Source organism: Crinia signifera, chromosome 3, assembly GCF_055691185.1.
Source record: "Crinia signifera chromosome 3, ASM5569118v1, whole genome shotgun sequence".
Taxonomy (NCBI): Eukaryota; Metazoa; Chordata; class Amphibia; order Anura; family Myobatrachidae; genus Crinia; species Crinia signifera.
The window spans coordinates 184,620,541-184,633,001 of record NC_139219.1 but is presented as its reverse complement, the minus strand read 5'-3'; the positions used below and the strand labels follow the sequence as shown (position 1 = coordinate 184,633,001).

The 12,461-nt window shown below is 50.3% G+C and overlaps 1 protein-coding gene across 2 annotated transcripts in view; it reads right to left on the bottom strand.

Moving 5' to 3' along the window:
• MDN1 (midasin AAA ATPase 1) overlaps positions 1-12,461 on the bottom strand; it is a 217,815-nt gene that overhangs the window by 41,048 nt on the left and 164,306 nt on the right. For both annotated transcript variants that reach the window (XM_083177044.1, XM_083177045.1), the window contains exons 78-80: positions 8,961-9,076; positions 8,452-8,880; positions 7,734-7,960 (exon numbers count right to left, since the gene is read on the bottom strand). In XM_083177044.1, coding sequence (XP_083033170.1) covers positions 7,734-7,960; positions 8,452-8,880; positions 8,961-9,076 — 772 coding nt within the window. The remainder of the gene's footprint in view (positions 1-7,733; positions 7,961-8,451; positions 8,881-8,960; positions 9,077-12,461) is intronic.

The following is a 12,461-nucleotide window of genomic DNA, read 5'->3' as shown; positions in this document are numbered from 1 at the left end:
CTGGAGAAGAGCATAGAAGACAGCTCGTAGCTCCAGGATGTTGATGGAAAGCAGACTCTCCTGTTGCGTCCACAACCCCTGATACTGACGGTCCAGGGTGACCGCACCCCAACCCCGGAGGCTGACGTCCGTGGTGATGAGGGTCCAATCTCAAATTGCGATCCTCCTCCCGTTGTAGGTTGGCGGTATTCAGCCACCAAAGCAGGGACAAACGAGCCCGAGGGGACAGGGTCACCCTCTGCTGCAGGTGCAGGTGAGAGCCCGACCATTGATGGAGGAGCGACAGCTGGAAAGGGCGAGAATGAAACCGGGCGTATTGCATCGCCTCGAATGAGGATACCATCCTCCCCAAAAGTCTGGTGCACAGGTGTACAGACACCTGTCTCCGTCTCAGGACAAGTCTTACCAAGGCCTGCAAGGACTGAATCTTGTCCGCTGGAAGGAACACCCGCATCTGGCTGGTGTCCAGAATCATCCCTAGAAACAGGAGACGCTGAGTGGGATGAAGCTGGGACTTGGCAAAATTGAGGATCTACCCGTGTGATGTGAGGATCTTCTGTGTAAGAAGAATGTGCTCCAACAGGGTGTCCCTTGAACGACTCTTCAGCAGAAGGTCGTCTAAATAGGGGATGATAGTAACCCCCTGCATACGGAGGACCTCCATCATCACAGCCATCACCTTGGTGAAGACCCGAGGTGCGGACGAGAGGCCGAATGGAAGGGCCTGGAATTGCCAATGCCGGTCCTGCACCGCGAACCGCAGGTAAGCCTGGTGCGGGGCCCAAATGGGGATGTGCAAATAAGCGTCCTTGATATCTATGGATACCAAGAACTCCCCTTCTTCCAAGCCCTGTATGACGGATTGAAGGGATTCCATCTTGAATCTGGCCACGTGCAAGTATGGGTTCAGATCCTTCAGGTTGAGTATGGGGCGTACCGAGCCGTCCGGCTTCGGTACTAGGAACAGGCTGGAGTAGTAGCCCCGGGACCGCTGGTCTGCGGGGACCGGAACCACTACTCCCATGTCCTGCAGCTTGGCGATGGCGGCCAACAGCTGTTGCCCTTTCTCTGGAGGATGAGGAAGACCGGTCTTGAAAAACCTGTCTGGGGGAGAACTGCTGAAGCGAATCTTGTAACCTAGGGTCACAAGCTCTCTTACCCAGGCGTCCTGACAGGACTGGAGCCATACGGAGCCGAAGTTCCGTAATCGAGCTCCTACCCTGGGGTCCCCCAGATGGGACGGAGGATCGTCATGCAGCAGGCTTGGTGGCCTTGGGGTCCAGAGTGGTAGTGGAAGCACCTCTTCCACGGCCTCTGGTTCCTCTCTGTGAAGGAGCACCTCCCCTGGATCTACCTCTGAACCTGCTGGAGGGACGAAAGGCACGAAAGGAAGGATTGTGGGCGGTTCTGCGAGATGGAGGAGGAGCAGCCGACGGAAGGAAATGTGACTTCCCACCTGTGGCCTGAGATATCCATCTATCTAGTTCCGGGCCGAACAGGAGATCCCCGTTAAAGGCCATGGATTCTACATCAGCCTGCCACTGACGCAGCCAGAGACCTCTGCGGGCTGAAATGGAGAGCGCAGAAATTCTACCTGCCACCGCGCAAATGTCTGAGGACGCCTCTATTAAGAAAGTTGAAGCCTCCTGGATTTGTTCAGACAGCTGCAGAATAGTAGCCGTATCTGAACCGTCATTCACCTCAGCAGAGAGTTGTGACGCCCAGACACCTATGGCCTTGTTCACCCAACAACCAATCTGCGCCGGACGCTGTAACACGCCAGCCGCTGAAAAGATGTTTTTCAAGGTCATCTCTAACCTACGGTCTGAGACATCCTTGAGGGTGGTAGCCCCAGGGACTGGGAGGACAGTCTTTTTAGACAGCCGGGAAACAGAAGAATCGACTCCCGGAGGAATTTCCACCTTCTTCCTGCCCTCCGGCAGCAGTGGATAGTTCTGAAAGAACCGTTTAGGAGCCTGAAAACATTTGTCTGGGTTTTTCCAGGCGTCAGTTACCAGCTCATCTAATTCCTCAGCTACCGGGAAATTAGGGGACAATTTTGCCTTTTTCCCAAAAAGGGATGGACGGGAAGGTGTATCAACTCCTTCTGTCACATTGCAGGCTACTTTGACCATTTCTATAAGGTCTTCAATACCCTGTGAAGGTATGACAGGCTCCTGTGTGTCCTGGACTAACATATCCTGTGCATCCAGTGCATCTTGCATGTCGTCCCCAGGGGGCGCAAATTCTCCCTCCTCCAGGTCTGGCATCTTGTCAGAGTCAGGGGAGTGTAATGTAGAAGCTCTTCTCCTCAGCAAGGGAGGGGGCTGCCTTGAGGAGGACGGGCGAGGCTCAGCCTGCCGTGGAGCTAGGGCCCTAGTGAGGCTCTGAACTGCAGAGGTTAAATCCGTCTGCTGTGTCCTAAAGGTCTCTCTATCCCCTCTGAGACTGTGTTAATTCAGAGGATAAACGGGTCATAACCTCAGTTAGTTGTGAGGCCCAGAAAGGTGGGTCCACAGGGGTCTGTGAGCCAGAGGGAGTAGCAGTGCATTTATCACAGTTAATCTCCCCAGGGGCTGAAGGGGTAAACTTAGCATTGCAAGTTTTACAGGCAATTTTCTTGGAGCTTCCCCCTGCCATTGTACAAATAGGTCACAGAATCCACACACTACCACACACCCAAGGGAGAGTAGCTATAGATAAGTCCAGTAAGAAGGACTGACAGGAAAGACAGTGAAGGAAAGTAGCTGCCACAGGCTTTGTACTGCGCTATGGCATATAGCCAGGTAGCGCTATAGCTCTGATTTTTTGTGCACAGCCCAACTATCTCTCTCTAAGCTCTCAACCCCCCACTGTAACTCACAGTACCGGGAGAGCTATAGCAGGACGGTCACCAGGATCTGCGATGTACTTGTAGCCTTTGGTGGGGCTGCAGCGGTACAGGAGCTTCCCTCTGTCTGCTCTGCCGCGGCGCCAGTGTAAAAAAGATGGCCGCCGCGCGTGATAGCGCTGGGGATAGCCGGGGCTGCTGGGAGTACCACGCGGTAGCTCCGCCCCCTCGCCCGGCAGCTCTCGCGTCCATGGCGCCAGGCTTGAAGCCCTCTGCTGCCGCCTTTTTCTAATAACTCCTGACCACCGCCGCTAGCAGCGGTGGCAGGGTATACTCACAATGCGCCTGCCGTCGGCGGTTGGCTGGGGGAAGACTGCGGCGTGCTTTGGTGGGCAGCGCCCGTTGCCTCCCGAGACGGTGGTCTCAGCAGCCAGGGAGCCGGGCGCGCTGTCTGACTAGGGCGGTCGGCTCCCTCGGCAGGCTCCCACGTAGCAGGCAGATAGTTGTAATGCTATCTGCCTGTCCTCTGCGCAGAGTAAAAACCCATGCTGCATTAAAAAAATCTCTGAAGTGCTCAGAGAGCACCTAGTGTGTGTCCGCTCCCTTTCGGGCACAAACTAAGACTGACCTGGAGGGGAAGTAGAAGGGGAGGAGTTAGCCACCCTAATCTTTTATTTAAAGTGCCCATGCTCCCTGTGGTCGCCTTCTATTCCCCAGTGTAACTCCAGTGACACCTAGTGGATGAAGGAGAAATATATACTCTGCAATGCTTGAGGAATGCGCTCAGGAGGGCACAGAGGAAGAGCACCACCAGGTGAATCATAGTTTGTGGAGGGACCATGCTGGACTTCTTTATTAGCCAGCCATGGCATTGAAAACAGGTCTAAGGTCAGTTTGTCCGTGAAGAGTCTCTGGAGACCATGCTAAGATTAGTAGGTTGTCCAGATATGGCAATAGATGGACTGCCATAGCTTGCAAGAACCCTGCCATGATGGCTATGACCTTGTTAAAAACTCACGAGTCCGTTGACAGTGCCAAAGGCAAGGCCGTGAATAGATAATGGTAATCTTGGACCGCAAAGTGAAGGAACCGCTACAAACTACCACATCCTGAAAGCTGCTTCGGGTTGCGGATGGGCCGTAAGAACTGTCCAGCTTCTTTACGAGGAACAGGTCAGAATAAAAAAAAAACTGTGCCACGCTGAGGGGAAGGTACCAGTATAATGGTGTCCACTGACAGGAGTGACTGTATCTACTGAGTACGCATGCACTATGTGCATTGAACCATGTACTCTGAGTATGAGTTGTCGCCCATTACCTGGCCACGACGCCTGGTAATCAGAACCAGTCTATTTGATAGACTGAAAACTAACCCCAAAGCAAATGCTCTAGAATAGGATATACTGTACTTCCACTAGGTGGAGAGTTTAGCAATAAGGCACAGTTATTGTAAACGTTTCTCCCTCTAGGGAGGAATGTCCGAACCTTAGGTAGCAGGACCAATGTTCACAAAGCAGACTAGACACTATAGGGAGACCCAATACCATCTTGAATTTTTCCGCTGCTCCCAGCGGAGATGGGAAAAAGTGTATAGAGGCATCCCAAGCATTAAAGCCAAAGGGGCCTTAAGTGCCTGCCCAAGTCCTAACCGCTGGGACTGAATCGCTGCATCCTGGCAAAGCATATATTAGTAATGCTCACCCAAAGGGGCCAACTGTCCCTTGTGAGTAACTACGTAATGGGCAGTTTATCGTCCAACTAAAAAGTAGCATACCACATGTGTGACATGCCATTTTATATCTTACTATGTGCAACATAGGAACATATAATCCACAATGCAACACAATTGTTACTCTGTGTAGTCAACAGAGCAGACTAGCATAGCCATAGTACATCACATACTCTGTGTACTCTAGGACAGCAGTATACCTCATCTGCAGTACACCATATATTACTTGTGCACTACATGATACAGTGAACTTTTGACCCTTTGCTGCTGAATATGTTTATACAAATATTCAGTAGAATTCACAGCAGCACAGGCAGGGTAAGCAGACTGCCTTAATAAGCCCCTGTCCTATGCTATCCATCCCTATATGGGGGAGGAACAGAGGACTGTAAGACTGAAAGGTATATACTGTGTATAAGAACAGTTTACCAGCCCACTAAGATAAGCATGTGGCATGCAGTCAGGCATGAACTGTGTATAACAGTATGCCAGTACACTTAGGTAAGCGTGTGGCTTGCAAACAGGCATGTGCTGTGTATAAGAACAGTATACCAGTACACTTAGGTAAGCATCTGGCTTGCAGACAGGCATGTACTGTGTATAAGAACAGTATACCCGTACACTTAGGTAAGCCTGTGGCTTGCAGTCAGGCATGAACTGTGTATAACAGTATGCTAGTACCCTTAGGTAAGCATGTGGCTTGCAGACAGGTATATACTGTGTATAAGAACAGTATACCAGTACACTTAGGTAAGCATGTGGCTTGCAGACAGGTATATACTGTGTATAAGAACAGTATACCAGTACACTTAGGTAAGCATGTGGCTTGCAGACAGGTATATACTGTGTATAAGAACAGTATACCAGTACACTTAGGTAAGCATGTGGCTTGCAGACAGGTATATACTGTGTATAAGAACAGTATACCAGTACACTTAGGTAAGCATGTGGCTTGCAGACAGGTATATACTGTGTATAAGAACAGTACACCAGTACACTTAGGTAAGCATGTGGCTTGCAGACAGGCACGTACTGTGTATAAGAACAGTACACCAGCACACTTAGGTAAGCGTGTGGTTTGCAATCAGGCATGTGCCTTTGTGCTTTAGTTTGTACATACGAGTAGGCGGGAGAACGTTTGCTGAGAAGCCTGTTCCCTAATATGCCGCCCCAGATTGGGAAGGAGACCTACAGGATCTGTATTCCTGTGGTCTCTCATCCAAGAACAAACCAGGCCCAACACTGCTTAGCTGTGAGGTTGGGCCAATCCTGGGATCTGAACCCAGTACTGTTTGATGATCTGTCTGCTTGTGTGACTGCAAGTGCCCAGCAGAGATGCTTTTTTCTTTTACATTAGTTAAAAGCATCTAGGACCCGACACCAACACAAAGGAGTGAGGTGGGGAACAGTGTAACCTGACACCAGGTCAGCGTGACAGAGGGTGCAGAAACTATCACTTCACTCCTCAGGCAAAAACTGAGGTAAAAGTTTCACACATATATACACACACTGCTGAGAATACAGCAGGAAGTGTAAAGGCAACACACCAACCCTGTACACACACTGAGATAGTGTGGTAGCAGGGAATGCAAGCCTGGTCCCTGACTGTAAGGTCTGGGGGAGGCCGGGTGACCTTCTCTCTGCTTGCTCTGACTTGCACCTGAGCAGCATCTCTCATGCTGAGAGGGGGAGAGAAGGCTCCCCTGGCGGGAAAAACTTAGTAGGCAGCAGCCAGGGGGGTTGGGGCGGAGAAAACGGGGAAGCTCCGTCCCCTCCTGGAACCCCAGGGACTGCTGGATCCCCATTCAGCTGAAAATCCCTGGTGGTCTAGTGGGACGCGGAAACGACCGGGTGCCACTGCCAGGACCGCCGGGAGCGCACCAACTCCCGGCAATATTGCCGCTTAAGTGTGCCACCTCGCCGGAAGAGTGACTCGCATGCTACAGCAAGCAGTTCCTCCCGGCGCCACGTTCCCTCAGCGCACCTTACTGAGGAGGTGAGGAGGCTCCACTTACCTGACCCCTGCACCAGGAAAACGGTTCCCGGCGCCGCGTGCTACCAGCGTGCTAGAGCCCGGAGGAGTCAGCTTACCTGATCCGGCCGCGGCATGTCCCGGTGTGTTGCCAAGAGGGACAGCTGGCAGGCCTGGCCATGAAGGTCAGCGAGCCGGCCCGGACCAGGAGAGCAGCCTGGTATATTGCACAGGCCTGCTCCAGTAAAAAAAAGAAGATAAAAATAAAATGAAATGGAAGTATAATCACAGGGCTGAACACAGCCCTTCCTTGGACATCCTGTGCCATGAGGCACCAAGAAAAAACTGAAGCCTGTAGGGGGCGTGGAGGAGGAGGAGCCTGGGCTGCACTCAAAGAAATATAATCTCCTTGGTGCCTGTAGCTGAAGCTCCACCCACACCCCACTGTCCCAGTGACCACCATTGGTATGATAGAAAAATAGTCTTTTTTGCATAATGTGGCGAATAGAAAACTCTCCATTTCTATGTATTAAAATATGGGGCATACCTATACTCAGCGTGTGACTGGATCTGCATATGAAATACTACATTTCCAGGAATATACTGTAATGGTCCATTTCTTATGCAGTTACACACTGAATATAGGCATGCCTCCGATAATTTCAATCAGCAGAATCTGCTTGCGCTTTCTATTTGCTCAGTTTTGCAAATATGATATTTTATTGCAAATATTGCACACACACACAAAAAAAAAAAAAAGCCTGGCGCCATAGAGTTACATGGAGCTAACACATTACGTATAAAACTATTTATTACATGGAGGATAGATGTGGACACATCTGTAGCTCTATTATCTGTCCTCTGTGCTATCTGCATTCAATCATCCTGTCTTACCTAAACTCTCCTCTATGTGTCTACATATCCACTTGTTCTGGGGCCCAGTCTGTCTGATCTTGTTGCTCTTGTTATTTTCGCTCTTTACTCATTACCCCATGTGTGGCACGTTTGTTTTTCCCTTTAAACTGGCTCTATTTTACCTGCATCTATGTGTTTTCTCGGCTTGCCTTTAAAAGGTAAGACACTGCCTCTGGCATTTGATATTCTTCGGTACAGTACTAGACCTCACACTCTTGAGGAAAGACTAAAATACCATACATGCTGTACTACATCACAATATTCACTCCATGTGGAAGGGCTTCTTACTCTTTGCTCTTCCTATTGCTTGTAGTCGAGATTTCCATAAGGTGAACTCCTTAACGGCAACACGGACTTCTTCCCTGATGTAATGGATGCTCTTCAGAAAAGTCATGTGTTGTGCAGCCTCTTTCACTTCGGTCTCAGGGAGAACAAACAATAACTCCACCTCCTTTAAGTCATGAGCAATGTCTTGCATGGTATCCAATGCTACAGAGCAAGCTTCAAAATGTTTCCTATTAGAAAGCAAGAAAAATGTCATAATTTATGCATATCACCACACAATTTTGTTTTGCAGATTGGGACCCTTGCACAACTGGAGGCATGCTTCCAAAAATGGAGCGGGGCCTACGATGGACAGGGGTTTGGCCTTGTGGCACTAACTTATTTTGTCTTAATTTGTGCTCATGCCCAGCTATACTTCCATTTTACCTTCCAGCGCTGTTACAGTCTGCATACAGCATCTATTCTGAAGTCACTTGCTGTTTTGCTGTGCAGAGCACCAGTGATTAAAAGCTCCACCAACCTCCCCCTGCCTGCCAGTACATTGTGGCCGTGGGTGGGAAGACTTGGACATCGTCAAGAGATGTGTTCTCGTTAGTGTTTAAAAGTCCCTCCATAATCATAAAAGGTTGGAAATCAGCATATGTACAGTAATAATAGTATTCCCAATTATACATTTTACACTTGGTCATTAGTAAAATATATCTATAAAAGAAAGACACACCAAGAATAAAAGTGAATAGTGCAGGAGTGCTCCCGGATCTTATCCACAGCTGACTTTGCCGCCTTAATCTCTGCTGACATCTTGGAAACTGTAGCTCTCAGTTGCTGCCAGTCACTGTCTGATCTGCGAATGCAGCATAGTTTTGGAAGCCAATCAGCTGTAGCTGGAGATGGAATGTTTGGCATGCCTGCAGTAGGATTGGCTTCCTCAGATTTCATTTCTTGTCTTTGTGCTAGATCACTTTCAGTGTTTATTGGACAACATTCGAGAAACCATGCAAACTGCTCCAATACAATGCTGCACTGCATAGCCACACGCTGCAATCGGTCAAGCCACTGCTGCATCCCATCCTGGGGAGGGAAAGCGATCTTGTAGTCATTCCATACATCCAACCGGCTGCTGATCTCCTGCATGCAACTCAGCAAGTTTCTGTATAAAATGGAAGATACATGAGAAACATGAAAAACTTCAACATAAGAATGTATAAAATGTGATGGTTTGGAGGTTACCTGAGAATAATCCACTGTTCAGTGACGGAAGTGAGGGAACTCCTTTGTTTCCCGAGGATCTTTAAAAGGTGGCCAGAAAACCCCTTACATCGCTCAATGTTTCCCAAGCCAAGTTCCTGGACAGAGCATGATAGAAAACAAAGCAAATTGAGGACCCAATTAAAACATGCATACAAGGAATATCCAGCTGCCATTTACTAACTGTATTCAACAGACAACCTAACCAACCAACCAACCAACCCGGCATTAGAAGATACACAGAGGACCTTGGCATAAAGCCAGAACTCCCTACTATTAATATTCACAAATGAAAATGCAATTAACAACAGAATGGAAGCCTCCTACAGTTTTATTCATACAAAAGATCAGTCATAGTAAGGTGCTACTGAAGAAAGGAGTTACATATAGACAAGGAGGAGCTACCAGTCTCTTGCATATCCTCCCACATCACTGATAAATGTAATAAATGTCAGTACATTATGTAACATCTGCACTTTACATGAGGCTGATCCAGTAATTGCACTTTTGGAACATATATACATAACATCTACACATTCTGGGCCAGGTGTACTAAGCTTGAAAAATGAGATTTATGTCTTACCTGGTAAATCTCTTTCTTCGAGGACATCAGGGGCCACAGCGTTACAGTGGGTAGTAAGGAGATGGGAGAGCACCAGCACCCTAGAGGTTAAACTTGAACTGCCTCCCAGGCAGCCGGGCTCCTCCCCTCCTCTACCCCACCTCCAGGCCAGGAAGCTCAGTTTTTTTAACAAGCCAAGGCAGGAGACAAGATAGAAGGAAGAGAAGCACCGCACAGAAACACATTCTGAACATGTTATTACCCTCAACCGAGGGATAATATAACATAATCATAACTTAACCATAACGGAAGTAAAGCAGGCGCGGCAGGGAGGGATCCCTGTGGCCCCTGATGTCCTCGAAGAAAGAGATTTACCAGGTAAGACATAAATCTCATTTTCTCCTTCGGGAGACATCAGGGGCCACAGCGTTACAGTGGGACGTCCTAAAGCAGCCACCTATGGGTGGGGACGCGCCTGTGCCGCAGCCAACACACTCTGGCCAAAGGCCGAGTCCTGGGAGGCAAACGTGTCAAAAGCGTAAAAACGCAAGACAGTAATGGCGGACGACCAAGTCGCCGCCCTGCAAATTTGCTCAACTTTAGCACCGCCTCTTACAGCCCAGGACACCTCCACAGACCTAACGGAATGTGCCTGAATCCCTGCCGGAACCGGGAGGGAGGTGTCCAAATATGCCTGCCAGAGCGACTCTAGCGGGCAGTAGTTTGCGTAGAGGCAGGCCACCCTCTCATCCGAACACCATATAGTACAAAGAGAGAGAGACTGACTAGTGCAACAGCCTAGAACGGTGCACATAGCACATAAATACGCCCCGGTCGGACAACGTCCAAGGAGGACCAAGCCGTAGTAACAACAGACTGTCTAAATGCCGGAACAATAATGTCCTGGTTGACCTGAAAGCCGGACACCACTTAAGGTAGTTGAGAAGGGACGGTAGGAAAAACCGCCCGGTTATAACCAAGAACCAAGGACTTACAGGACAGAGCTGACAGGTCAGAGACTCCCCTGGCCAAAGCTATCGCCAACAAGGAAACGATCTTCCAGGCGAGTCAACACAGGTCCACCGACCGCAAGGGCACAAAAGGTGGGCCCTGAAGAAGTCAGGATTAGAGAGATCCCAGGGGGCAACTGGGGTAACTAAGGGAGGCTGGATATGCAAGACATCCTGCAGGAATGTACAGACATCCGTCGACAGGGCCACCCGTCGACAGAACAAGATGTGCAAGGCTGAAATCCGAACCTTTAAAGATGATCAACGCAACCCAGCCTCCAGACCCTTCTGCAAGTAGAACAGAACCCTAGCCAGGTAGTAAGTCCCGGAATCTGAAGCGTAGGGTTCGCAGCAGGAAAAGTAAGCCCTCCATATGCGATGGCACACCCCATCTAGGGAGGTTTCCTCGCCCTGAGCATGGTGGAGTGAAACCCGCTGGGTCTTACCCGGGAGGTCTCAACAGCCACCCCGTCAAAGCCAAGTGCCTCAAAGCCGAAAGAGAGAGCCTGCCTGTGTCCAGGGGTAAGCGAATAGGAGGGGCTACTGACTGCAGATCCGAAAACCAGATCCGTCTGGGCCAAGGTGGAGCAACCAGAATCAATGTGCCGCCCTCCGGCTTCAGCTTGCGAGACATTCGCAAAAGGAGGAAAGTGGTGGAAAGGCGCCATCAGTGTGGACGGCCACGGAGCGGACAGGGCGTCTACCAGGCAAGCCCCCCCCTCCGGGTCGCAAGACCAGGACCCGCACAGTGGTGGTTTGAGGGTATGGCGAGAGGCTGTCAAGGCCACCTCGGTTGGGCCCCACCGTTGTACCAGCATCTGAAACATCACTCTAAGGGGGGTCAAGTCGTCGGCATCACAGGTCTGACGGCCGAGGAAGACCGCCACCCAATTCTGGACTACCAGGATAAAAATTTCTGAAAAAGCAGGGATCATCTCTGAAAGATGCCGGATGCTTCTGTCATAGTGGGCTGACAACTAGTGCCACCCTGGTGGTTAACATATGCCACCCTTGTCGCAATGTCCGACTGGACTTGCACCGGCCAACCCCTAAGTTAGGGTTCCGCCAAGCGGACTGCCCGGAAGATTGTTTTTAGTTCGAGGACGATGATGGAGGGCTGGGCCACTAGAGTGGTCCAGAGACCCTGGAACGACCTTTGAGAAGTGACCACCCCCCAAACACGGGAGGCTAGCATGCATGGCTCCAGTAGCGAGGTCCCGTCCAGAAGCCCCCAGGAAAGGGGGGCCCTGCTGGAGACCAGGCGAACTTCTGGGCATGGATATTGTGGGAGGAAACCGGAGTACCAGGAGTAAACCCATGCAAGTCTGGGGAGAATATACAAACTCCGCACAGTTAGGGCCATGGTGGGAATCGAACCCATGACCTCAGCGCAGTGAAGCAGTAATGTTAACCACTACACTATCCGTGCTGCTCCTTGGACAGTATTGTAGAGGGTTGGTATGGAACTGAGCCTATTCTGCCAATTCGAAGGCCGATCCACCAACCCCAGGGACCCCACGCAGGCATGCACAGACACCTGCCAGGGGGACAAGAGATGTCTGATCCTGGACTGTAGAGCCAGATGGCAATCCCCCAGAAGGGATATCCTCTGCCGAATGGTATCTAAACCGGCCCCCATATTTGGCACTGGCCCAAATAAAAAGGAACCCTCAAAAGGGACTTTGAGTTCAGGCCTTCCAAGAGCACAGACACTGGTATGTGTGTGCAGCTATGGCCGAGGGTGACCCTCTGGAGGCGATTGGTGTAATTTCCAGAGCAGTCACCCCCAGGTAAAGTGTCACCTGATACTCAATAGAAGGCAGCAGGGTTTCCTCCGACACCCCTTATGCAGCGTCCGCTGTGAGAGAAGTTGCTCACGCAACTAAGGCCTTAGCCACCCAAGCAGATGCC